The sequence below is a fragment of the Peromyscus maniculatus genome, chromosome 20 (assembly GCF_049852395.1).
Source record: "Peromyscus maniculatus bairdii isolate BWxNUB_F1_BW_parent chromosome 20, HU_Pman_BW_mat_3.1, whole genome shotgun sequence".
NCBI classification, from domain to species: Eukaryota; Metazoa; Chordata; class Mammalia; order Rodentia; family Cricetidae; genus Peromyscus; species Peromyscus maniculatus.
The window spans coordinates 23,876,379-23,904,089 of NC_134871.1; the positions used below are offsets into that span (position 1 = coordinate 23,876,379).

General features: G+C 46.4%; 1 protein-coding gene across 2 annotated transcripts in view; it reads right to left on the reverse strand.

Moving 5' to 3' along the window:
- The window catches only part of Atp6v1c1 (ATPase H+ transporting V1 subunit C1), a 33,268-nt gene extending 12,055 nt beyond the window's left edge, over positions 1-21,213 (reverse strand). Inside the window, exons 1-6 of one of the 2 annotated variants that reach the window (XM_006982820.4) lie at positions 21,008-21,213; positions 7,096-7,259; positions 5,004-5,071; positions 2,976-3,061; positions 1,606-1,700; positions 943-1,034 (exon numbers count right to left, since the gene is read on the reverse strand). In XM_006982820.4, the coding sequence (XP_006982882.1) occupies positions 943-1,034; positions 1,606-1,700; positions 2,976-3,061; positions 5,004-5,071; positions 7,096-7,227 (473 nt within the window). In that variant the 5' untranslated portion in view covers positions 7,228-7,259; positions 21,008-21,213. Of the gene's footprint in view, positions 1-942; positions 1,035-1,605; positions 1,701-2,975; positions 3,062-5,003; positions 5,072-7,095; positions 7,260-19,974 lie in introns of both variants that reach the window. The other variant, XM_076555864.1, reaches the window with a different exon arrangement.
- Positions 21,214-27,711: the final 6,498 nt, after the last annotated feature.

The following is a 27,711-nucleotide window of genomic DNA, read 5'->3' on the forward strand; positions in this document are numbered from 1 at the left end:
GTCATGAAAATGCTTGTCTATGCATGGACTATGACACAACTCTGAACAGCTCTGCACCTGACGCTACACGCGGCGGCTGACAGATGCTCAGCAGTTGTGAGCACTTGCCGAACCAACCGTGTGGACGGAGTTCAGACACCAGCGTCCGTCCGTGTAAGGGGCTGTGCACAATCACGCACATGCCTAAAATCAAGAACTGAGGGGCGTGGGGACAGGGTGACCCGAGGCCCGAAGAGGGTGCCAGAAGAGGGGACCTGATGAGTTCCTCTGCCCTCCATGCAAAGGTGTGTGCACCATTCACTCACACACCACACTCACACACATGTAAAATAAAAACTGAAATGAAAAACTTCACTTGTGTCTGTCCGTCCCCCACCCCACCCCCCTTGCAGTGACACTACAAGGAGGTCAACCAACCACGGCCGCAATGCTTGTGAAACCTAGACTGGAGAGGAGAGAGCAGACATCACCGCTACAGCACAGACAGGTGTTACATAAACATCTTTTAAGTGGCAGGTGATCGACAAGCAATAACTGACTTGATTTAAAATAATTTTACACCTTCTTCAGTGAGATATCAAGTGGATAAGGAAATAAGCCAGCGTCCAGGTGGCAAGTAAATTTATGAGAAAGTTTAGTGAATCAGCTTCACATCTGTTTGAATTGCTCAAATTCTGTAAAATTAGTGAACTTTCTCCATGAAAATTTTTAAAAAAATCACTAAAAAGTATCTTTGTGTATGCCATGTGTGTAGGAGCCTGCAGTTAGGAGAGGGCATCCGATGCCCAGAAATGAAGTTACAGACAAGCACGGGAACCACGTCAGGTCCTCTGCAAGAGCGGCCAGCACGCTCTCCAGCTCCCTCCAACCACTGGTTACAGACACAGCACAGACTAGAACCTTCTAAACCCCAACGGGGCCCACAAAGGCTTGAGAGCTTACGCATTCTTTCGCTCCAAATTCTGAAGGTTTCCTTTCAGGTTGTTGTATGCAGACGCTCGAGATTTCAGGTCATTATCAATCTGAGTTACTCCCTTCAAAAGAGAAGAGAAAGAGACACGCTCTCCCTAGGTTTGCCCCGACCAACACAATTTAAATAGTTTCTGATTCAGAGTAGTGGTTACATTAAACGTACAACTTTAAAAGGGCATTTAAAAAACCAAACTTTGTTTTTAACAAATTTCCACATGAATCTTTCATGCTCTGTTAGTCTCTGTAGTTAACTGCTATTGTCATATTACTTCTTAAACCAAGAAAAAGGACCCCAGCTCACCAGATTTGAAGATTACTAATCAAAAAGCCTCAAGGCCAGATGTAGTGGCACACACCTTTAATTCCAGCACTCAAGAGGCAGAGGCAGGAGGATCTCTGTGAGTCTGAGGCCAGGCTGGTCTGTGAGTTCTAGGACAGCCAGGACTACAGAGATACCCTGTCTCAAAAACAAAAACAGAGGGAAAAAAAACCTAAAAAGTATTTCATAGCTATCACACACACACACACACACACACACACACACACACACACACACTCCATACATACAGATATATAATTTAAACAATTCTTCTATAAATCAGTGTGTCCCACCTGCCTAAATTTTCGTCTTACCTTGGCAATTATTTCGGAAATATTTTTCAGAGATTGCTTGATTGGGTATTTGGCCATGTCCCACTGGAACCTTGTTATGTAAGTAACCAAGTCAACTGAAACAAGGTAATGGATTAATTACTAAAGAAAAGTTATAGTATTTTTTTGTCCTGGAACTCACTCTATAGACCAGGCTAGCCTCAAACTTAGAGGTCCATCTGCCTCTAACTCCTGAGTGCTGGGACTCAAGGTGTGTGCCACTATACCCGACTGTTCTTGTTCTTGTTGATTTTAAAAGATTTATTTATTTATTATGTATACAGTGTTCTGCTTGCATATATGTCTGCATGCCAGAAGAGGGCACCAGATCTCGCTGTGAGCTATCATGTGATTGCTGGGAATTGAACTCAGGACCTCTGGAAGAGTAACCAGCGCTCTTAACCTCTGAGCCATCTCTCCAGCCCCAAGGCTGTTTGTTTTTTAACATAGGCAAAGATATAATTTCTGAAGGGTCCCAATTAAATAAATGTGAATGAGATCAGAAGAACACTGAAATTAAGATTTATTTTTTAATCATGGATATAAGGTGGGGGGCAGGTATGTCCAGATGAGGGCAGAGCAGATTCCCTGAAGTTACAGGAGTTGTGAGCCATCCAATGTGTGCCAGGAAATGAACTTATGTCCTCTGCAAGAGCAGTATGTGCTCTTAACCACTGAGCCATCTGTCTAGCTCCAGAACAGCAGATTTATTTATTTTTAAGTAGTATTGTTGGGTGTAGTGGTACACACCTTTAATCCCAGGCAGAGGCAGGCAAGCCCAGCCCAGTCTATTTAGCAAGTTCTAGGCCAGCCAGAGCTACATAGTGAGAGACTGCCTCAAAAATAAACAAAATGATAATAATTAACTAATTCAACAATAATGAGATCGAAGTATTCTGTACAAAGCCATCAATATCGAGAACAGGCTCAATATAAATTATTAACTTACAGCTGCAGACATGTACATTAGTGGTCTATTTTATGAGCACTCAGAAAAGCAATATTCTAACTTGAGGGGAACGAGGCATTACTCTGTAATAAAATCAACCATTCCTGGTTCTATTAAGTAGAAAACAGGAGCATCTAACTGCAATAATGCTGAGATGCTCAGCTTTACGTCAAGAGTCGTTCCAGACAGGAGACCACACGCTGCACCTTACACTACATTCTGTATCACCTAAGAGTGACATGAATTATGTTCCAGGGGACAGATGTAACATCACCAGTAGTAACCTCACAGCTTTCTAGTAAAGTAGCATCCTCATCTACGGGTTTCTACATCCTTTTGGCTTATGTTTCTGAGCCGCTCACATTACACATTAATCATTACAAATCACAAAGGATCAGCTCACCTCCACTGGCCAACAAGTTCTCCTGAACTTTATCTTTACTGTCCTCCAGCACATCAGCCATATACTGAGCCACTTTCTTGACCACGCTGGGAAGTAAAAAACACACACAAAAATCATCATTTGTAGGAAAAAACCTTCCATTCATATATAATGAATCCTATCTTATATAAAACATTTAAAGAATAAAGTGGACCAAGGTCTGGTTCTATGAAAAATCAACTGTGTAACTGTAGGGTTTTATAGGGACTGAATGCAATGTGTTTATCAATCTAGAAAGAAAGTCATGCAAACTGGTCATGACAGCACACCCTTGTGAGGTGGAGGCAGGAGGATCAGAACTTCAAGACCACCCCCTGCTGAACATGGAATTACAATCCTAAAAGGAACGTACTACTTTCTTCCTCCTTGCTTTTCCACTCTAAAAGGGCAAGCTCTTGACTTCATTTTAGGCTTTCCCCCAAGTTGGTTTTCTGACCCAGGGTCTCATTATACAGATCAGGCTGGACTGAAGAGGCATCTTCACGCCTCAGCCTCTCAAGAACTGGGCAACAGGTATGTGGCGCTGTCTCCAGTAATGCATCTCCTCACTGAGCTACACAACTGTTCTCCTACAATAGGCTTCCTGCCTTTAGTATGACAGAGCACCAATACCACACGGTGACTATGGTGGTGTACAACCCCAGCCCCAGCCTCTGAAGCTGAGGCAGGAGGCTCATGCTGAACTGGAGGCCAGGCTGGGCTCAATAGTGAAATCCTGTCTCAAAACAAAAGCAAGGGGCTGCAGAGACAGAGACTTAGCAGGTATGAAAACACACTCCAGAGAACCCTAGTTCAGTTTCCAGAACCCCAGTCAGGTGGCTCACAACCTAACTCCAGCTCCCAGGACCTAAAGCCGTCTCTGGCCTCCTCAGGCGCCTGCACTCACATCACACATGCACACACTGACAACACACATATACATAAATAAACAAATAGAATACTCCACACATCATCAGTTAGAGTAACGAGAATGAGAATCAGGATGTGGCCAGTCATGGCGAGCCGTTGGTCTCAACACTTGGGAGGCAAGGGCAGGAGGATCTCTATTAAGTTTGAGGCCAGACTGGTCTACAAGTTCTAAGCTACCCAGGGCTACAAAGTGAGACTAAAAACAAACAAACAAAAAACAACAACAAAAAAAAAGAAATCCCAGAATGAGATACTGCTTTGTACCCACCAGGAGGGTTAACAAAGTATCCATTAACAGTTGGTCCTGGCACAAACGCAGCAAAATTAAATGGCTTCAGCGCTGACCACACCTGTATGCCCAGTACCAGGGAGACTGAAGCAGGGCTGTTCTAAGCTCTGAACCAGCCTGGGCTACAGAGCATGTTCCAAGGCAGCCTGAGCTACAGTGTGAAACCCTGTCTCAAAAACCAAAAACACAAACCCTGACAATGCAAATATGAATTGGTACAGCCACTTTTAAAACAACTCCCCAGAAAAGAACCAAGGAACCGAGTCCATTCCCAGGGAGACATACACTCAAGAGAAATAGTAATAGAGCACACAAAAAATACATAAGCCAAAAAGAGAATAAACTAAATGTGCACCAGCTGATGGGTTAATAAAACATATAATGGAGTATTTGATAATAATGAACATAAGGGAATAGTATTTGTTAATAAGAGGGAATAAGCTGGGCAAGGTGGCACATGCTTGCAATCCCAGTGAGGGGAAGCAGACAGGAGGATCCTAGGCTTGCTGGCCAGTGGCTTCCCCAAATCTGCTGTCCCACAGGTTCCAATGAGAGGCCCTGTATCCTGGCCACTGTGTACACCTGCACACACATGCACCTACATGAACACACAGATACACATGTGCACACACACAAATATACACAAAACACTGATACACAAAGAAAAACAGTCATTTCCTACAGTCATTCAGCTAGCAGAGAGGACCCAGGGTCTGGAGAGACACTCTCCAGACAACCTGACACTGACCACAGACTCACTTTCTTCAATTCCACACATGCAGATACATTACCCTTCTACAAATGCATCCAGTTTAGCCAGTTCATCCGACAGGCCAACCAAGACATCCAACGTGCCAACCTAGAAGGGAAATTCAGCTGTCATCACTTTCATGTTTTATTGAAGGGCTCTGACACAGGTCTTACTACATGACCGAGGTGAACCCTGGACTGCCAATCCCCAGTGCTGGGATTACAGGCTCACAGCACCACATCTGGCTCCCTGGCTCCCACCTGCTCGTAAGAGGGGAGGAGCTGTGGGGGACCAGTCCTCACCTTTTCTAGAGTTCCTATGAGGAGGAGAGAGGAATAAGGAATGACAGATAGAATGATAGGCCTAGCAGACAAGAGGAAAGACAGAAACACAGGACAGCTTCAGGAGGGCCTGGATCAATATCCACTGGCCCAGAACTTTATTCAAAAGAGCTTTTTATAACAATGCCAAGGGGAGGGGCAAAAGACCTCCTCCTTGCTAGATACAGCAGAGTGTAGACCCTTCCAAACACCTGGTACCCAGGCCCATGGTCCAATTATCCTCTTATGCAGTTCTGTTGGGTAAAGCAAACTCAGACCTCACTAGGAAACCTATGTGGGCTTCCACAAGGAACTGTTTTTGTTTTGTTTTGAGACAGGGTCCCATCTAGTCTACAACGGTCTCAAACTTGGTATGTGGCCAAGGCAGGCCTTGAACTCCTGCTGACTGAGTGCTGGGTGGGATTACAGGCTTGTACCATCCTTCCTAGCTCGACACCCTTTTACCTTAAAAAAAAAAACTAGATGATGGCCTGGCGGTAATGGCACATGCCTTTGATCCCAGCACTCGGGAGCCAGAGGCAGGGGGATCTCTGTGAGTTCAAGGCCAGCCTGGTCTACAGAGAGAGATCCAGGACAGGTACCAAAACTATAGAGAAACCCTGTCTCGAAAAACAAAACAAAACAAAAACAAACAAACAAAAAACCACCACCAACAAAAACCCATAAAAAACTAGATGTTGTATCTTTATTGTAGGATCCACAAATCTTACATTCTCCACTTTTATTTCATAAAATATAGCAAAAACCAAAAAAAGTTTGCTGGACATTTAAGTGCAATTGTATGTATGAGTTAATTCTCTAAGTGGAAAGCAACACTCAGGCAATGGAAACTTGGCACTTAATGAGTAGGCCTGTGCTTGCTTTAAACAGGCCAGGGACAATGCAATGGTAACGTGAAGTCCTGCTCTACAACAGGGCCCTAGGTGGGTCTGTGGATGTCCACCAGGGCCTGGTGTTGAGTCTGTGTGTATAACTGTGTCTCAAAGATCATGCTTTGCAAGTAAAACACTGTTAGCCGGCTGGTGGCGCACGCCTTTAGTCCCAGCACTCAGGAGGCAGAGGCAGGTGGATCTCAGTGAGTTTTAGGTCAGCCAGAGCTACAAAGTGAGTTTCAAGATAGCCAGGGCTACACAGCGAGACCCTGTCTCAAAAGACAAAAAAAAAAAAAGAAGATAAAAGTAAAATGCTGTCTTCACAAAAGTTCAGTTAATATCCTAGCAGCCTGCTTCATATTACAACTGCTAGATTACAGGTCTTCAATAAATGTTAAATACATTTAATGGATGAAATAATGTCTAAGTAGGTACTGTGGTAACAGAATATAAACAATAACAAATATTACTGTGACATGTAAAAATACATAGTAAGGTCTTTCTCTTCTGAAAACCCCACTTGTGATCCAGCACATGGCTTCCTTGTAAGTTAGAAAACAGAAGAACAAGCTGTGACTTCTATGGTTTCCTTGTGACATCCAAAGACCAAGATCCACTCTAACATCAACAGCTAGAGAGGAATGACTTTCCTTCTCAAGGAACCTAGAAGTTCACTTCTGCCAAAACAAAGAGAGCCCTCCCCAGGTTACCCTGAACTCACTGCCTCCCCAGCTCCCCCACCCTGAACTCACAGCCTCCCCAGCTCCCCCACCCTGAACTCACAGCCTCCCAGCTCCCCCACCCTGAGCTCACAGCCTCCCCCGGCTCCCCCCCACCCTGAGCTCACAGCCCCCCCCCCCCCCCCCCCCCCCCCCCCCCCCGCTCCCCCAGGGCAGTTTTCTGCACAGTGCAGTCGCACCTTTAAGTCAGGAATGTTGAACTTGGAGGAGACCGCAAGGTTATTGTTCTTGGTAGTTGCTGCATGGAGTTTCTCCCATGTTTGCTGACAGGTTTTCTCCCCAGGAGCAGATATGAGCCAGAACTCAGTCATGTTTGTTATCTCTTTGGAAATCAGCGGAGAAGCTATAATGTTAAAACAGAGCAGTAACATTTAATTTCCTAAAGTACAACCTTACAACAGTTAGGATCTAAAATGGCCCCAGAGGCCCTGGGTAAAGGCTTGATCCCCAGTCAGAGGGACCGTGGGGTGGGGTGGGGGAGTCAGGGCACTAGGGAGATGCCTTGAAGGGGATACTGGGACCTTCGCTCTCTCCCGCCTCTGTTTTAATCTAGGGTCTCACCGTTTTGCCCAAGCTGGCCTCAAACTTTTGGGCTCAAGCAATCTTCCCACTGTGGCTTCCCAAATGGCTGCAAATACAGGAGCATGCCACCAAGCCTGGCTTCTCTTTTTTCCTTTCATGGCCTTTAATCCCAGAATCGGGAAGCAGAGGCAGGGGATCTGAGTTCGAGGCCAGCCTGGTCTACAGAGTGAGTTCCACGACAGCCAGGGCTACACAGAGAGACCTCGACTCAAAAAAGAAAAAAAAGAAAAGAAAAAGAAACCAGGACTTTCTGGCTACACAAGCAGGCCTGCCGCACCGACACACCAGCAGCCAGATAGCGTCAGCCTCCATGCTGCTGCTGTCTTGGCTGCTGGCCTTGGCTATTTCCCATACCTGCTTTCCTCCACTTGTACTCCTACAGTCACTAAAGCCAACTATTTTACCCAGAAACCTATCAGGAGACTATCCTGACTGTGCTACCATCAGTTTATCAGAACCTACGCCATCTTTACGCCTCTGGTTTAGCAGCATGGAGATTAAACCCAGGGCCTCAGGCACCCTAGGTAAATACAGTCCTTCCCCAGCCCTCCAGAGACAGGGCCTCACTAAATTGCCTTGGTTCTCTAATATAGCCCAGGCAGGCCTTGACTTTGAATCCTCCTACCTAGGCATCCGAGTAGATAGGATTACAGGCCTGTATGTTAGCCTAATCTGAACCACCTTTAAAAACACCAATTTCCTAGGTGGTCACAGTTTGGGGCAATTTGATGTTTTACTGTATGTTTACACCAGCAAATCTGCTGGAGTGTATTTGTGGGTGTATTTCTCTACTCGCTCTCCCCCCAAATGGAGGTAAGGAAAGCAACTGTTCTAACCCTCCTGACAAGAGCATCGTCCGTCACCTGAGCTCTGCCTCTTTTGTACAACGAGACCCAGCAGATGCCCACCTCACATTCTAAAATACTGCTCTCAGCCTGCAGATGTCTGGAAGACTCCAGAAACACGACAGAAGACCCGATTTTCTCATCTATAAATGACACCTGCCTCTCTCCTCCACTGAGCTTTTATCAGAGAACTGATTTGGGCTGTTGCTTTATTGGGTGAGCAGGGTCTCTGGTTCCACCTCACCACAGGAGCTGTGATCACAGGCCTGCAGTGCTGTGCCAGGCTTGGGGACAATGGAAATCGTGTAGTTAGCACTCTCGACCACTTCCCATCTTCCTGGCCCTGGACTTCTTGAATGTTGTTTAATGAATCACCTTGAGGATACATTTGCTAACAGATAAACCGAATTATAGTTGTTTATATATAGTTGTTTGTTTCACTTTCCTGGTCTTGAAACATAATCTACACACGATGAAATGCACTCATCTTAAGGCTGTAATCAGTTCCTGAGCCACACATGGCCTGTTAAACCACTGCCAAAACCAAAATTAAGAACATCTGAGTGGCTCATGCCTTTAACCCCCCCAAACAAAGAACGCAGAGGCAGGGAGAGCTCTCTGTGAGTTCCTGGCCAGCCAGGACTACAATAAGAACCCATCTCAAAAAGAAAAAGAAAAAGAAAAAGAAAAAGAAAAAGAAAAAGGAAAAGAAAAAGGAAAAGGAAAAGGAAAAGGAAAAGGAAAAGGAAAAGGAAAAGGAAAAGGAAAAGGAAAAAGGAAAGGAAAAGGAAAGGAAAGGAAAGGAGAAGAGAAGAGAAGAGAAGAGAAGAGAAGAGAAGAGAAGAGAAGAGAAGAGAAGAGAAGAGAAAAGAAAAGAACAAAAGAAAAAGTATTTTTAATTCTGGAAGGGTGACTCACTTGAGATGCTGAAACAGGATTACCAGTTCAAGGCTGAGTGAGTTACACAGCAAGACCCTGCCTCAAAACTCAGAAACAAAGTCAGGCACAGTGGCACATGCTTATAATCTCAGCATCCAGAACTACCTGAGACTCCATCAATCCTACTCCACTGTCAGCCCTGGCACGTGCCACTCTGCTGTCCCTATCGATTAGCTTTGCCTGGTTTAGAATTTCACTATTAACGTGTTGGTGGAAGCCTATGTAATGTGCTCTTTGGGACCTGGCTTCTCGGGCCAGCTCCGAATGCTCCTGGTATTGCTTGGTAGGCCGCTGCAGGACTCCACTAAGCTCTCTCTCTGTTTACCTACAGATGGACATCTGAATTTACTGGTTTAGGGCTATTAAGAACAAGGTATTTGCCGGGAGGTGGTGGCGCACATCTTTAATCCCAACACTCAGGAGGCAGAAGCAGGCACATCTCTGTGAGTTCAAGGCCAGCCTTGTCTACAGAGGAGATCCAGGACAGGCTCCAAAACTACACAGAGAAACCCTGTTTGGGGGTGGGGGGGACCAAAACAAGGACAAGGCATTTTATGAACCAAGAGTTTTGTGAAAACATGTTTCTACTTCTCTTGGGATAACCGGGGTCGGGGATGGGAGTGAGAGGGTTGTTTCAAGACAGGGTTTCGCTGTGTAGCCCTGACTGTCCTGAAACCTGCTCTGCAGACCAAATTGGTCTTGAACTCATCGAGTTCCGCCTGCTTCTGCCTCCTGGGTGCTGATTAAAGTCATGTGCCACCACTGCCCATCCAGAAATGCACTTTCTAAGCAGATAACTGCAATATTTGATCTTACGGCAGCTGTCGATTTTTTTCCAGCGAGAAAACATCTTCTGTTCTCAGTTACTGAAGGACTCACGCTCCAGCTGTCCCACTTGCTCACTAACATTCATGTTCTCGGCCTTATCTTCAGCCTCTCAGTGGATGCAGGGGCATCCTGCCTTCCCACAATGCATTTCTGTGAGGGCTAATGAAAGTCAGTATCTTTCCACGTCACCAGCCTTGTGTGTACCTTCTCTTTATAATGTCCTTTTAAATATTTGCTCACCTATCTGTGCATGTGTGTAGGTGTATAGGGGCCAGAGGGTAACCCTAGGTGTTGTACCTCAAGAAAAATCCACCACCCCTTTTCGAGACAGGGTCTCTCACTGACCTCCAGCTTACCAAGCAGGCTGGCTGGCTGGCAGTGCGCCCCACGGATGGCCTGTTCCGGCTTCACTCGCACTGGGATGACAAGCGCCAACAACACCTGGCCTTTTTTTTTTAATGAGCCCTCATGCTTGCACAGCACACGTTTTACTGACAGAGCTACTCCCCAGTTCCTGTGCACCCATCACCCCCCCCCCACACAAACACACACACACACACACCAACACACACACACACACACACACACACACACACCCCGACACTGAGTCATGACTGGATTCTAGAGTGTTGCACACTGGTAGAATGTGAAACACAATCAGCTTTGCACGGTTAGCTCTGTGCCTCTATAATCTGAGATAACTGATTTATAAAGACAAATGTTTATTTGGTGAGGGAGGCCGGCTCCCTCCTACTCCCCCAGGGTTCTCTTGAGCAGGGAAAATGAGGAATGTGTAGATAGAAGTATAGAGAGAGGGACAGATAGAAAAATAGGATCGCCTCGGGAGGGCCTGGGTCAAAACCCACCAGTCCTTCTGTTTCTAATAAAGGCTTTTTAAAGGAACGCCAACGGGTGGAGCAAAAGACCTCCCCCCAGCACAGAGAGTGCAGACCATCCCAGACACCTGGTGACCATGCACATGCTGTGCCAAGCCAACCCCTAATGCAGGCCTGCTGTGTCAAGCAAGTTCAGATCTCACTAGGAAGCTTTTGTGGGCTCCCACAATTTGGCTCACTATTATAGAGGTTCTAGTCTAGGATCAGTTGATGGCATTCCATTCAGGCAGGTGGTAAGACATCACATGATTGTAGAAGAGAAAGAAGAGAGACAAGAGTCCACAGGTCTCAGAGGCAGACCACTGGCGACCTAAAGACTTCCCAATTAACCCTTCTGAAAGTACCCACTATCTTCCAGTAGTGCCAACACCTTTTCCAGATGGACACACATACACCTCTTGAGATCCAAACTACTGGACTGGGACTGTAGCTCAATGGTAGTACCTAGCAGTGGGTCATGAGGCCCTAGGTCTCATCCCTAGTACCACAAAAATATATAATAGCAATAGCACATAAGTTTATACCCATGTGGTTTGACTTTTTGTTTGTTTGGGGTTTTTTTTGTTTTGCTGTTTTGAGACAGAGTTTCTATGTAGCTCTGGTTGTTCTGAACTCTCTATGTAGACCAAACTGGCCTTGAACTCAAGAAATCTGCCTGTTTCCGCCTCCTAAGTACTGGGATTAAAAGTGTGTGCCCCTACACCTGGCTGTCTTCTTTATTAATAATGGGCTTTTGACTTTTTCATATATATTGTTGTACCTTATTCATATTCCACTCCTCCACCCCCACTACCCTCTATCCCCCCATCACTGGTCCCCTTCACTGGTCCCCATCACTGGCTCAGTTTTATCTTTTATTTTAGTTTTTGTACTGCTGTAGACCACACCTAGGGCCTCACATACACCAGGCATGCACTCTAGCACCAAGCTACAGTCCCAGCCTACCAGGTGTCTTTACTTTTTAAACATCAAAACCATGCCCTTATCCCAACAGTTGAAAAGTTGGAAAAGTTCAGAGACTAATAAACACCATCACAACAAAGAACAGTGGAGAGTCTGGCAATGGCCCAGGGCAAAGGCACTTGCCATCAAGCCTGACTACGTCATTTTGATTCCCAGAACCCATGTGAAGGGGGAAGGAGAGAAAATAGCCTCCACAAATGCCCTGCTGGCAAACATGCACCCCACAGATAAAGACAGGAAGATGGAGACAGAGAGAGTGGGGAGATGATAGAACAGAGAAGGCAAGAGGACATTAAGCTGTTGTTAAAATGACCATATGTGAAGCACCAGACCAAAGCTGGCCACAGCAACTTCATCTCACTGTGGAGTATGTCTGAGAAAACCTTAAGGCCAGCTCCAGGAAGTTCTGCTTATCACTGTATATGAAAGGAGAGGAGGAGGCCAGTGAGATAACAGTACCTGAGCGAGAGAGAACTCGCTCTGGCAGTTGTCCTCTGTCTTCACATGTACACCACGGCACACATGCATCCAAATGTGCATGCACTTCACAAACACAGGAACAATAAACTAAACTAAATAATTTAAAACTTACTTTAAAAATGTCTACAGGCAAATTAGATTACCAGCAGGTTTCGGAACCACTGTATTCCCAGGCAAGTTTGGTGGCACACGCCTTTAATTCCAGGACTTAGGAAGCAGAGACAGGTGGATCTGTGAGCTCAAGGCCAGCCTGCTCTACATAGTGAGTTCTAGGACAGCCAGGATTAAATAATGAAACCATTTTTGGAAAAAAAAAAAAAAAAAAGTATTCCCATGATGAGACAGTGAATTTAATGTTATAAGAGGTGGCAATACTACACAATAAAAGATAGCTGGGCACAGTGGTGCATGCCTTTAATCCCAGCACTTGGGAGGCCGAGGTAGGCAGATCACTGAGTTCAAAGCCAGCCTGGTCTACAGAGAGAGAATTCCAGGACAGCCAGGGCTACACAGAGAAACCTTGTCTTGAAAAACAAACAGGGTGGGAGGAGAGGGGAAAAAAAAGAACAAACAAACAAATGAAAAGTGGCTAAATGCAGAGTTCTCAAGAACCACAGCATCACTCGAGTTATACACTAAAATGGTTTTAACTCGACTGAGTTTAGAATGATGCATGTGTGTACATGTCTGAACACATATATACATACACATCAACCCACTTTTTGCGTGAATTTCATGGTAACTAGCACGTTTATTAAGCAAATAGAAACAAGTAAGAGTATAGAACAAAATAAAATCCAGGTGAACTTTCATTTTGCTCAAGAATGAACAACTTGCTAGGTATGGTGGCAAATACTTTTAATCCCAGTGAGATCTTGTCTTAAAGAGGGGTGGGAGAGTGGGGGTGCTTGAGAGATGGCTCAGAGGTTAAGAGCACACACAGTCTGCTCTTCCAGAGGTCCTGAGTTCAATTCCCAGCAACCACATGGTGGTTCACAACCATCCATAATGAAATCTGTTGCCCCCTTCTGGCCTGTAAGCATACATGCAGACAGAACACTGTATACTAAATAAATAAATATATATATATGGGGGGGGGGGGAGAGAGAGAGAGAGAGAGAGAGAGAGAGAGAGAGAGAGAGAGAGAGAGAACACACAATTTAGCCAGGTGTGATGGTACATGCCTATTTCCCAACACTAGGGAAGCTGAGGCAGGAGGATCTAGAATTCAGGCTAGCCTGGGCAACACAGTGAGCTCCTGTCTTGAGTGAGTGTGTGAACTTCCCAAGAACAGAATACAAACTATTTTGAATGTCATATGTACAAACAACAGATGGCTTTGTGCCCACGCTGTTTCCTCTCCAGGTAACAGAAGGCTGAATAACTCATTACCCACGAGCTTCAGGTTCTGGTTCCCCCTTGGAATGAAATTGGAATCTGCCCACCATCCTTGGATGAGGTTTTCCTGCTATCTTCAAAACCTTCCTGGGTCCTCCTTTTCCCCCCTGACCCCAAGCTGCCCTTAGTCCTCTTTCCCATCTGCCTCTCTGCTCTGTGTCCACTTTGCACAAACTCCTCTCTGCCTACAAAAACAATCCAAGATCAGGGATTAAGAGCACTGACTGCTCTTTCAGAGGACCCGGGTTCAATTCCCAGCACCCACATGGTGGCTCACAACTCTAACTACAGTTCCAGGGGACCAACAGCCTTACAAAGGCAAAACAGCAATGCACACAAAATAAAAATAAATAATTTCTAAAAATCCAAGCCCTTTTCTCAACTAAGTCCATCTATCCACCAAATCAATCTATTTATACCCCACTCCATCACTCTAAATCTAGGTCCATTAAACCCAAGTAAACATTATAAATGTATCAAGGCAGATACGTATTTTATGTCTAGTCTCTTATTTTAGTCATTTTCAACTTAGGATCTTATTAATCTCAAGTCCCCAGAACTGTGGTTGCCTCTAGGAAGCAAACCAAATGAAATGTAGTCCCAGTCATCAGTAACTTCCAATGATGGCACAGACCTCTAGGAGGTAGGCAAATGGACAAAGGTCTCTTTAGAGGGATGAGGTAGAGGCCAGATCTGAAGTTCAAGGTCACCACTGACTATACAGTTCTATGTGAGGCTAGCCTAGTTTACATGAGACTCTTTCAAAAAGAACAAAAGTAAGTTATTATACAAAATACAATGTTGGAAAGTACCTAGTAATTTCTGGTAAAGCTACTATACTTGAATTGGCACACTGGCCAACATCTGCAGTATGTCTATTACTGAAAGTCATTAAGTAGAGCTCTTCCAGTTCGGGAAAGGGGCTTGCCTTTGGAATCTCAGCACCTCAGAGACAGGAAGGAGGAGTCTGAGGCTAGCTTGCTTGGACTTTACAGGGAGCGCCAGGCCAGCCTGGGCTACAGTGTGAAACCCTAGTTCACAAAACAAAAGGACAGAGCCAAGGCGATGGCTCAGTGGTAAGAGCCCTAGCTGTACAGCCTGGTGACCCAAGTTCTGTCTCCAGAACCGGAGTAAAGGAGGCCTGAGTGGCACCTGTGACCTCAGCACTCCTCTGTGGAGATGGGAGGCAGAGGCAGTCAGTTCTGGTACACACAGGAGATCCTGTGTCAACCAGGTGGGTGGAAAGGATGACCCCCCAACTGTCTTCTGACCACCACACAAAGCATACCACACGCACCCCTGAACCCATCTATACTCCCACCTCCCAAAGTGTTACTTCACTTTTCTCTTGGGCTGATCATTTATAATCCTGACTAGCCACTATGTACTCTGCTCTAAGGTGATCTCTCCAAGTCTGAAACTCAAGATAAAAGCTTAAAAATCAGGGCTAGGGCTAATCTGCTGAGTGCACACCTGCCTAACTATGCATAAGACTCTGGTTCAATTCCTTGAACCCCACTCCCCCCCTCCTTTTTAAGATTTATTTTATTTATTAGGTATACAGTAGTCTATCTGCATGTTTGCCCTCACGCCAGCAGAGAGCATCAGATCTCACTACAGATGGTTGTGAGACACAATATGGTTGCTGGGAACTGAATCAGATCTCACTATAGATGGTTGTGAGACACAATGTGGTTGCTGGGAACTGAACTCAGGACCTCTCAAAGAGCAGTCAATGGTCTTAACCTCTGCCCCGCCACTTCCCCTGTTTAGTGAGCTGATTTCCCCAGCTCATCTGAGCCTTTGAACTGCTTCAAGGACAACACATACTGAAGCATGAGTAATGAAAAGCACTTTGATACATTAAGCAATCTGGTGCTAAATTCCTTTGGAGCAGATGCTATTATCACTGATCCTTGCAGAGCAGTTAGTTAATGAAGGTATCTGTCCAAAGTCAGAGCTGGTAACTACACTGAGACTGCCAGAGACCCATTGAAGGTTTCATACAATCAGAAACATGAAAATTTCTGTAGTTAATACTAACAGCCATTAAAACAAAACTGAATCTACAGAAACATTACTCCTATGTTCTGTATCTTCATCATATATTTGTCCAAGTAAGTGATGACACCTCATGCTTATCTGTGTCTGCGAGACATGCAGAGGACTATATCGAGTTGTCTGATGTGAGGATCACTAATCAGAACTTGGTGGGTGAGTCTCAACGCAGGACAGTCTAAAATGTCTAAAATGCCATGAGCATTACAGCTCAGAAGCACTGACTAGCACACGCTAAGTGGTGAGGAGGACAGAGCTCAGCAGTCAGGAGCACTGGCTGCTCTAGCAGAGACCCAGGTTCGGTTCCCAGCACTTAACACGGTGGCTCACAGACTCCACGACTCCAGTTCCAGGGAATCCAATGCCCTCTTCTGTCTTCCACAGGCACCAGGAACTTGAGGTACACATAACATACAAGCAGACAAAACACACACACAAACCAAAAAATAATTTCTTTTAAAAAGTTAATATACCAGTTAATTGGGCTAACTTATAGAAAAAAACTTCCTATTCATTCAGTCTGCTTTAAATGCTTAGGAAATGCCGCTCCCCTTGCCCTCCCTCACTCCCTCCCCACCCTAAGTAGCCCTGGCTGACATTGAATTCATAGAGATTCACATGCCTCTGCCTCCCAAGTGTTGAGATTAAAGGTGCGGATCACAATCGGCATCAGCCTCTTTCTACAAAATGCCAATGTTGCATCCACCCGACATTCCATTTTCAAATGCACAATCCTGTTCCTCACTTCAGATCCATAGCTAACAAGCCATCTTTTATCCTGCTATAACATAAGCACCTCCCTCCACTGACTACCCGACTCCGTCCTCTGAACTAAGAAAGGCACAGCACATTTGCACAGCAGTGTATTGTTACAAGTACACATCCCATCGGACATGCGCGTCATTACCCAGATTATAGGGGAAAGATGGGTGCAGTGATGCATGTCTGTGACACTGATACTTGGGAAGCAGAGGCAGGAGGATCAGGAGTTCAAGGCCGCCCTGGGCTACACATGACCCTACCTCAAAACAAAAACAAAAAGAAATTTCAGATCACCTTGGTTTAATGCCCAAGCTCTTTCCAAGAACACCATGCTAATGCTGTCTTAAAAGCATTGATGAGCCAGGTGGTGGTGGTGGTGGTGGTGGTGGTGGTGGTGGTGGTGGTGGTGGTGGTGCTGCAGCACACCTTTAAGCCCAGCACTCAGGAGGCAGAGGCAGGCGGATCTCTGTGAGTTCGAGACCATCCTGGGTTACAAAGTGAGTTCCAGGAGAGGTGCCAAAGATACAAAAAGAAACCCTGTCTCAAACAAACAGACAAACAAACAAAAAAGCATTGATGAAACGGAAATCAAATAAATGCAAATTAATTTGTAGCTAAAATGAAATATAGCTCTACATTCAGACAGTGAAAACAATGCACCCTCAGACATATTACAATCTGTACAAGGACAATATAGAAGGTACTTAGTCAAAACTGTTGCTATTCCTAAGCAGAATCAAGTACAAAGGACGGGGAGAGGGAGTGCACACCGTGCCCTAGCATCTGGGAGATGGAACAGAAGGATGGGTGGTTCTAGGCCAGCCTGGGATTTGTGGTTCAAAGAAGACTAACTACCAACCCAGGAGCTGGAGGACAGCAGAGGCCCATTATAAAGGTTTAGTGTGCCATGCTGGTCTTATTCCTGTCCACTGGACATCATTTTACAAGTTATAGCAATAAACACAGAATCTAATTTCTGAAACCCTGAAGTTTAAAAATGACAATGACAACTAATGTAAATGAAACTGCTAAGATTTTTATAAACACAAACACACAGGCATATCAGCACTCAGGAAGCAGAAGCAGGTATATTTCTGAGTTTGAGGACAGCCTGGTCTACACAGAGAAATTCTGTCTCAAATAAATAAATAAATAGATAAATAAATAAATAAATAAATAATAAATAGGTAGACAGACAGACAAAAATAAGCATGTATGCATGTGCGTGCACAAAAAAAGATAATTCTTTAATCCCAGCACTCAGGAGGCAGAGGCAGATCTCTGTGAGTTCCAGGTCAGCCTCATCTACATGATGAGTTCCAGAGGAGCTAAAGAGATAGCTCAGAGGTTAAGAGCACTGGCTTTGAGAAGTCCTGAGTTCAATTCCCAGCAATCACATGGTGGCTCACAACCATCTATAATGAAATATGGTGCTCTCTTCTGGCCTACAGGCATACATGCAGGCAGAATACTGTATAATAAAAAAAGAGTTCCAGGACAGCCAGGGTTACATAGTGAGACACTGTCTCAAAAAAAACCAAAACAAACAAACAAAATGTTTATTTCCTGCCTTGTTTTAAATTCAGAATTAGAGTAGCCACTTAGCTCTCAACATTCAGGATGCAGAGTACTATTTCTTGAGATCTGATCTAGTATCTCAAAGGAACCAAAAGGGAAAAGGATCCTGTAGTTCTGTGACAAAAACCTGAGGCTCCGACTTCAGCACAATGGAGACTCACTTGTTGCCAAAGAACCGTGATTGACAGCTGGAGCACCTCAGCTCACCCTGTCACTCCTGGAGCACCGTGGCTCACCCTGTCGCTCCTCATCTCTTCCAGCTACAGTACACAGGAGTCCTTTACCCACACTCACAGAAAATCAGTTCTGAGTTCTTCCAGACAGGGTCTTGCTATGCAGCCCTGGCTGGCCTGCAACTCACTACATATGCCAGGCTGGCTCAAACTTGTAGGGGCCCTCCAGCCCCACCTCCCAGTGCTGGAATTACAGGTCTGTACTGTGTCCAGCTTACAGAAGCAGTTTCTTTCTTTCTTTCTCTCTTTTTTTTTTTTTTTTGGTTTTTCAAGACTGGGTTTCTCTGTGTAGCTTTGCGCCTTTCCTGGAACTCGCTCTGTAGACCAGGCTGGCCCTGAACTCACAAAGATCCGCTAGCCTCTGCCTCCCGAGTGCTGGGATAAAGGTGTGCACCACCACCACCCGGCCAGAAGCAGTTTCTAAAGCACAGACTGCAACAGCAGAACCCCTTGAAGCTGTCCTAACCAGGTACAGTTTCACCAAAAGCTCTGAATCTAAGGCATCATGCACCTCCAAACACTTGCCCTTCTCTGTACATGTGACTGTGGTTGCTACCTAGGTAGTCAGCATGAATTCCGTCTGAGGCCCCAAACCATGCTAGACTTAGACCAGTTACTTGGCTCCTTTGCTTCTAGTCCCAGTGAATCAGAAAAGGGCAAGAGATGACATTACAAAGGGATAAATGGAAAAGCCCACAAAATTTGGCAAGAGTCTCGTCCAACCAACTTCAGAATGATCCAGCCTCCTCTGCACACTTCAGGTCTACACAGAGCGCCGTGATAACTACCTCCTGGAAGGGGCAGGTGGGATGCCATCTTCCTTTCCCTTCCCCAATTCCTTAATCCTCCTGGTGAGGGATACGGTTAAGCACCCCCTGAACTGCTCAGTGTGGAGAGGGGGTACCCCCAAGCCCTGCAGTGGACTGCACCGCCCGCCTGAGCTCCTCTCACTGACTTACACATCCTTCTGTACCTTCACAGAACCACGTCTTCGGAAGCCACGGTCTGATGCTCTACACCGCCTGCATCTTCCCTGGGTCCTCTTTGCCTCTAACACGAAAGCCCTGGGGAGCCTGACCCAGCTCTCGACACACGCCTGCACGTCTGCCAGTCTGTCCACCCCACCCCCACCACACCTCCCCTCTCCCAGGCCCCCGTAACTTCTAGGAAGGTGTATTCATCCTCTCACTCCAGGGCCTTGACAGATGGTGCTCCCCCAGCCTGGAATGTTCTGTTCAATCCTCCTGCCTGCTCATCCCCTTTGCACACCAACCTCTTCTCCTCAGCGAAGCCTTCTTCAATCTTCCACGAAGATTCCTGGGGAACACCTCTGCCCCACTCCAGTACTCCTCAGAGCACGTTTTACCCTTGCATAATATTTTTATGTCTTGAGACAGGGTCTCACTATTTAGCTCTGGCTGGCTCTGCCTCCCAAGTGCTAGGATTAAAGGTTTGGGCTACCACACCCAACTCGTATGACTATTATTAAAACCTACCTCCTCCATATTTGTCTGTAAACTCTGCGAGAACGGAGACCAGTCTGCTTTCTAAGCTCTGGCGTCCTCACTGTATCTGGTACAGTCAGGGCATGCACTCATGAGCTCAGCAGGTGTCACTCGGCCTCAAAACTATTCCCCAATTCTCCACAATGCAGCCTGCTTCAAACCTGGCCTTTGGCACCCCAGAAACACGTCTTCCCTCTCGTCTGGGGCTTTCCTGAACAGAAAGTTCTCCTCGGTTCTCTCCAGTCCAAGACCCAGATTCAAGTTTTCTTTCCTCTCTCTGTTTTTACTAGTGTACAACTTCATCCTTTCTCCTGTGACTTATCTTCTCACCATCAGTGAGGACTCCTAGGGCTGGGTTATTCACACCCCACCACTCCACTCCCAGGGCAGCACTAACTACTGAACAGCCATCTCCCGCACCCCCCCCACACACACAGACACACATTACATTTTTCCTCTGAAAAGAATACTCGCTTCCCTCATATGCCTCATAGGTGATTCAATTTGCCTTATGAGAGACTGCCCGCAAGTTCCTTCTCAGGGCATTCTGCCTACCCTCCCCACATCCTAGGGAAATGGTTTTAGCTGCCCGTCCACTGCCTACAGTGACCCTGTGTCCTCTGTGACCGCCCCCTGCCTGCGGTAGGCACCTCTTTCAGCCCTGGAGACTGTCACTCCCTCCACTCGGGCACAGGCGAGACCACCCGGCGGAGACTGCACGCACACCAGCCCAGACCCTCGTCTGAGCCATTCCGGTACTTCCCACCCCCTCCAAGTGAGCAGGGCTCGCCGGGACTCCAAGCCAGGAGGGACCCGAACGGGCCGGACCTCTCCCTTCGGCCACGGAGTTCCCCGTCAAGGCCCCTTCCTCCAGAGGCACCAACCCTAGGCCCAGAGGAGCGCAGAGCCGGCGCCCAGGCCGGGCTGCAGCTCCGACGCCACAGGCTAGGCCCCCGCGCCCGCCCCCGTCCTTCCCCGGCGGCCACTGCAGGGCCAGCTCCCGGCAGGGCTGCCACTCACGGACCCGGGAAGGTGTCTCGGGAGGCGGCGGCGGCGGCGGCGGCGGGGGCGGGGGTGGGAAGCCTGGCAGACGTTAACCGCTCAGCGCTCCATCCCTCCCGGACCTCAGCTCCGGCCTCTCGGCTTCCTCGACCCCTGCGCCCAGAGCAAGTCACGTGCCCGCCGGAGCAGTCAGCTGACCACGGCGCACGCCGCCGCCCCGCCCACGCGCGCGCCAAGCACTGCGCGCAATCGTGGTGACGGGCCCGGCCCCCGGAGTGGGCGGGGCGGGGCGGGGCAGAACGCCGAGCGCGCTTCCGGGTGGGAGGGGCTTGCCGCTCCTCCCCAGGCACCTGCACGGGCTCGCCAGCCACCTGCGAGTGTCCCCGCCCACCGTAAAACCCGCAAACCGCAGGTGTCCGCGGTTCCCACTCCCCAACCTCCTGCACCGACTACAAGTTCTATTTGACAGTCCAGTTTTCGGCGAAATCTCCCCTAAAAGTTCACGCCAGTGTATTCACGTTTTTCCATCCGATCTGGTATCACTTCGTTCCATAAAGTGTTCAGCTCCATAAAACTGTGCACCAAGCATTGTCAGTCTGGTTTTTTAGGATTGGCTAGTAGAGTGACCCTTTGCCAGGAACTCCACGTCTGGTTTAGGGGAACCAAAATGAATGCAGGTAGTCAAGGAAGGTTTCAGGACAGAGAAAACCATCAGCCTTGGGTTCCAGAACAGTAAATATCGAGTTGCTCTCTCAAAGCATCCATATCTCACTGGCTGGGAAGATAGGTGGTACCCATCTCAGAATTTTAGAGACTCGGGGACTGGGGGATTTTCTTTTTTAATCGTTTTTAGGTTTACAGCTTAGCAAACTGAGGGTCCAGAGGTCACGGAGCGGCTTGCACAAAGAAATGGGCGGGCACTCCTGACATTAAGTTCTGGCGGTCCTTACTAGAGTGTATAATAGATTTTCATTGTCAACTTGGAGACAACTCTGGGTGTGTCTTTGAGGGACTTTCCAGCAGCTTTAACTTAGACCCCTGAATGGGTGGCACCATCTCATGGGCTGGGAGCCAAGACAGGATTGCTTTTGCAAGGGATGGAGAGATGGCTCCGGGGTTAAGAGCGCATACAGCTCTTGCAGAGGATCTCAATTCTGTCACCAGCTCCCACGTGGAGTGCCTGTGACTCCAGCTACCTCCAGGGGATCCGATAGCTTCATCTGGCCTCCTCCAGAACCTTTACTCATGTGCACACCCAGAGAGACAAACACACTCATACATATAAATACAAATAAAATAAACCTTAAAAAAATAATAAATAGGTTGGGGATTTAGCTCAGCGGTAGAGCGCTTGCCTAGCAAGTGCAAGGCCCTGGGTTCAGTCCTCAGCTCCAGAAAAATAATAATAATAATAATAATAAATAATAATGGCTAGAGAGAGAAGGCTCAGCAAGTACAGGCACTTGCCACCAAGCCTGATGACCTGAGTTGTATCCCCAGGACCCACATAGTGGGCAGTGAGAACCAACTACTGTGTGATATTCTCCAAGCTCCACAGGTGCATGGTAGCACCCACATGTGTACACACATAAATAAATGTAGTGAGTTTGAGGCCAGCCTGGTCTACAGAGCTAGATCCAGGAAAGGTGCAAAGCTACACAGAGAAACCCTGTCTTGTCTCAAAAAAAAAAAAAATGTAGTAAAAAGTGTTAAATAAATATTCTTTTTTTAATGGAGAAAATTAAGTACCAGCATTCATCTCTCTGCTTCCTGATTGTAAAAACAGTGTGACCAGCTCTCTCAGACTCCTGCCTTTGGGACTAGCTTACACTCCCCCCTCACCCCCCCGCTACAAAGAGAGACAACTTAAATATAAGGCAACTTATATTTATTTGGGCTTATGTTCAAGAAGTTTGGGCGTCGATCACCATCACAGCAGGGAAGTGTGGCAACCCACAGGCATAGCAACAGGAACAGCCGAGAGCTCACAAACCACAAGCAGGAAGCAGCCAGCACACTAGAAATGGACGTACTTCCTCCAGCAATGCCCCACCTCCTCAACTGCCCCAAAGAGCCCCACCAATCAGAACAATTATTCAAATATCAGGGCTGCACAAGCCGCCTCATTCAAACTACCACAGCTTCCTTCCTTACCTTGTTTTGGTCGAGTATTTTGTGGCAATGACAAAAAAGGCAAATAATACACAAAATTGTTAGCAGAAATGAGACCAGTCTAACAAACCTGACACTGGCTTATTGGAACAATGTGGGGGAGTCTGGAACTGTGGGCTAGGACAGCTCTACAATGCTGTAAGCAGAGCTTAATGAGACACACTGAGGGGGTTCAGAAGACCAGAATGTCCACAGAAATGTAAGTGAAGTCCTGGCCCACAAGGATTCAGCAGGGAACAAGGACTCCATTGGCGCCCCGGTTAGAAGTCCTTTAAATCCATTCTGGAAAGGAGCTTGGCTGCATTCTGGCTGTGTCCTGAAATTTAAGACTAAGCTCAAAGGTAATGGACTAAGTTATTTGGCAAGGGATTTTATGGCAGGAAAACATCCAGCCTGCAGAATGGCTACTGCTCAGTGCTCTCAACTCTTAATCAGAAAGATGAAAAATGAAGTTTGATGGAAGGATCTTGAACATACTTAAAATGGCAGACAAGGTAGGTGTAGAGAAAGCAGGTGTTCCCTTGATAGCTCCAACTTGTGAAAATACAAATTCACTGGATAAAGACCCTGAGGAAAATGCTGCTGAATGGATCCTTCTTCAAAAACAGCTGCTTACAGGGCTGGAAAGATGGCTCCGTGTTTAAGAGAATGTGTTGTTCATCCAGAGGACTAGAGTTCAGTTTCCACACCCACATCGGGCAGCTCACAACCACCTCCAGCTCCAGGGGTTCCAGTGTCCTCTCCTGGCCTTCTTGGGCATGTTTATGGGGTGTTTTCTTGATTAATGATTGATGTGGGAGGGCTTAGCCATCATGGTCAATGCTACCCCTAGGCAGGTAGTTCTGGATCATATAAGTGAACTGAGCAGCCAGGCGGTCGTAGCACACGCCTGTAATCCCAGCACTTGGGAGGCAGAGGCAGGTGGATCTCTGTGAGTTCGAGGCCAGCCTGGGCTACAGAGCTAGTCCAGGACAGGCTCCAAAGCTACAGAGAAACCCTGTCTTGAAAAACAAAAAACAAACAAACAAAAATAATAAGTGAACTGAGCAAGCCATAGAGAGCAAGTCAGCACACAGGGTTCTTCCATAGTCTCTGCTTCAGTTCCTGCCTCCAGGTTCTTGTTTGAATTCTTGGCTTTACTTTCTTCAATGATTGTAGATGAGTTGCTAAACGGTCTTATTACAAAAAAAAAAAAAAAAAAAAAAAAAAAAAAAAAAAAAAAAAAAAAAAAAAGCCAGATATGGGGTTAAAACCTGAGAGATCACAGGAATAGGAAAAGCCACAAGCCAATCTAACCTCACCGACACCTCAGCTTCCAAAAGCGACCTACTTCCTGTATACCCATGCCTATATGCCTTTCTGTTCTGTTATCTCATTTTCTCTCTCTGTCCAGCTACATTACTTCTTCTTCCTGCCCAGCTCTGTCACTTCCTGTCTGTCTGTCTAGACCTCCAAACCTTTATGGTTAACTCGTGTTGGAATTTAAGGCATGTGCCACCACACCTGGCTCTGTTTCCAGTGTGGCCTTGAACTCACAGAGATCCAGACAGATCCCTGCCTCCCAAGTGATAGGATTAAAGGCATGTGCTACCATTTCTATGTTTAATATAGTGGCTGTCTTTTCCTCTGATCCTCAGATACTTTATTGGGTTGCCCAAATAAAATATCACCACAAATGATTGACTGTAATCTGTAAAATGAAATAAACCATTTCCTCCTCAAGTTGCTTTTGAGTCAAGTAGGACAAATAAACATTGTATTTAATATAAATTACAGAAGCAAATGCCTGTCAAAATATTCTTGGCATAACTGGTTCTTGGAAAGGAAAGGGCAGGAGGGTCTTCTGATCATTAAGAGCTGAACACAGGCAGTGAACGTGGGCCCAGTGAAGGGCAGAAGAGCTGTTTTTGCTTTCTTACAGAGGCTGTGAGGGGGACAAACTAACACAATGAGTCGGGTGAGCCCGGCTCTGCAACTTGTGTCTCGGTTCTCCTGTATGTAAACCCCCAATAGGCTAATTCAGAGGATTAAGATAACGTGAATAAAAAAGCAGCTGACATCATCTGTCCCTCACGAAACACTGCTCGTAACGTCACGACAGCGTTTATGGAAAGAAATGGAATACAAAGAAAGGATTGAATCTCAAAAAGGCAGTAGCCAACTCACCAGAACAGAGGCACCCGATCAGATAGGCAGATGGATAATGATTCTGACCCTCACTGCGGCGAGCTGGCTACAACAGAGACTCAGTTCCCTGCTCAAGTATTTGAGCCTCAGAGACTTTGGGGTTCTGCTGTTGCTATTGTTTTGCTTTGCTTACATTTTTTGCTTTGTTGGTGAGACAAAGTTTTGGTGTAGCCAGGCTGACCTGGAATTCACTCTTTAGCTCATAGTAGCCTAGCACTTGGGATCTCTGTGAGTTTTCAGTCAGCCTGGTCTATATTGTGAGTTCCCCTACCAGGTGAAGTTACACAGCGAACACTGTCTCAAAGTGGGGGCGGGGGTGGGGGGTGGGGGGGGGAGGTGTGATGGGCAGAATGGAGAACAGGGTAGAAGGACCAAGTCTGATGACCTGAGTTCGATTCCCCAGATCCACTCGAGGAAGGAAAAAATTGACTTCTTCAAGTTTTCCTTTGATCTCCACAGCACATGTGCACGCATGAGTGTGCACATGCACACACTAAATAAATAATAAATATACATTTAAAACAATTTCCCTAAACTTTAGCTCTTAGTTATATCAGCTGGACATGATGCCTCACACCTGTAATCCCAGCACTGGGAAACTGAGGCAGGAGGATTGTTGTGAGTTTGAGGCTAGCCTGAACTGCATAGTTAGGCCCTGCCTCAAAAAAACCCAAATAATAAATAAATAATTAGCTAGACAGACAGATAAATAAATAGTGAAATGTCACACCCAGGTATTCTGACACCTGCCTTTTGAAGCACTTGGGAGTCTGAGTCAGAAGGATTACACATTTTAGGACAGCCTTGGCTATGCAAGACCCTGTCTCAAAAAAAAAAAAAAAAAGAAAAAAGAAAAGAAAAGAAAAGAAAAGAAAAGAAAAAAGAAAAAGAAAAAATCTGGGCTTAGTGGTAGGGATAGTGTGGAGGCTAAGGCAGGAAGATTGGATTTTTCTTCCAAGACTGGCCAAGGCTACAGAGAGAGTTCAAGGCCAACCTGGGCAATGTAGTGAAACACTGATTAAATATTAAAAGCGTGAAGCAAACCACTGTGGCTAGAGCTCTGTGGCCGAGCATCTTCACAGGTCCTGGACGAGCCAAACTCCAGCACAAAAGAGGGAAAGGCAAGTCTTCCAGAAGATAAAGGCTAGGTTTTTCATTATTGAATCACAAGATGGTTTGGAAAGTAAAAGTTCTAGACCTAGGGTTTTTCTCTTTTGTTGTTGTTGTTACTTGTTTCTTTGAGGCAGAAAGTCATACTGTAGCATAGGTTTACCCAGAATGCACTATGTAGCTCAGCCGGCCTTGAGGTTTATTCTGTCTTTGTCTTCCAAGTCCTGGAGTCACAGCTGTGTGCCACCCCACCTGGCTGCTCTCACCTCTTTCCAGTCCTTGTCATGAAACCGTGGACTCTTTCTTCTCCCCCACACCCTTATTTTAGTATTCTGAGTCAGGATTTCTGTGTGTAGCTCTGGCTGTCCTGGAACTCGCTCTGTAGACCAGGCTAGCCTTGACCTCACAAATATCTGCCTGTCTCTGTCTTAGTTCTGGGACTAAAGGCATGTGCCACCACATCCACTAAGAACTGTCAGCTCTTAGGATACTGAAGGAAGTGTCACTTAGCAAGCACCTGGCATTACAATGATGCCAATCCTTCTAGCTGGCACTACCATGATGCCAATCCTTCTAGCTGGCTTCTTAGATCTAGCCTGGCTGCTACTTGCCCACCTGAGGATGGCCTTCTGGCCTGTGATCATCCTGTAAAGTCACCTTGCTACTTGTCTGGCGTGTTTCTTACCTCCACAACACCTTAAACTGCATGATTTTCTTCTCTTCTCCATCCTTTTCCTCCAGCAGTTGCTGAAGTTCACAGGCTGCCTGCTGTGGTGGTTTTAACAGGCTCATATATTTGAAGGCTTAGACACTACAGAGTGGAACCGTTCGAAAGAATTAGAAGGACCAGAAGGTGTAGCCTTGTTGGAGGAAGGGTGGCCTTGTTGGAGGAGGGGTTTCATTGAGTGTAATGAGTGTAGGTTTTGAGGTTTCAAAAGCCCACACCTGTCTATTTTTTTTTTTTTTTTTTTTTTTTTTTTTTTTTTTTTTTGTTTTTCGAGACAGGGTTTCTCTGTGTAGCTTTGCGCCTTTCCTGGAACTCACTCTGTAGACCAGGCTGGCCTCGAACTCACAGAAATCCGCCTGGCTCTGCTGCTGGGATTAAACGCGTGCACCACCAGCACCTAGCTAGAGTAAATTCTTAAGGTCTTTTATTGATGAGATGAAAAACCCCAAAAGGAGACCCTAATTTCCCCCTGTATCATCTGTCACCAGTGAAGAAACACCAAGATTCCAGGAGCAAGGGAGTACTTATAA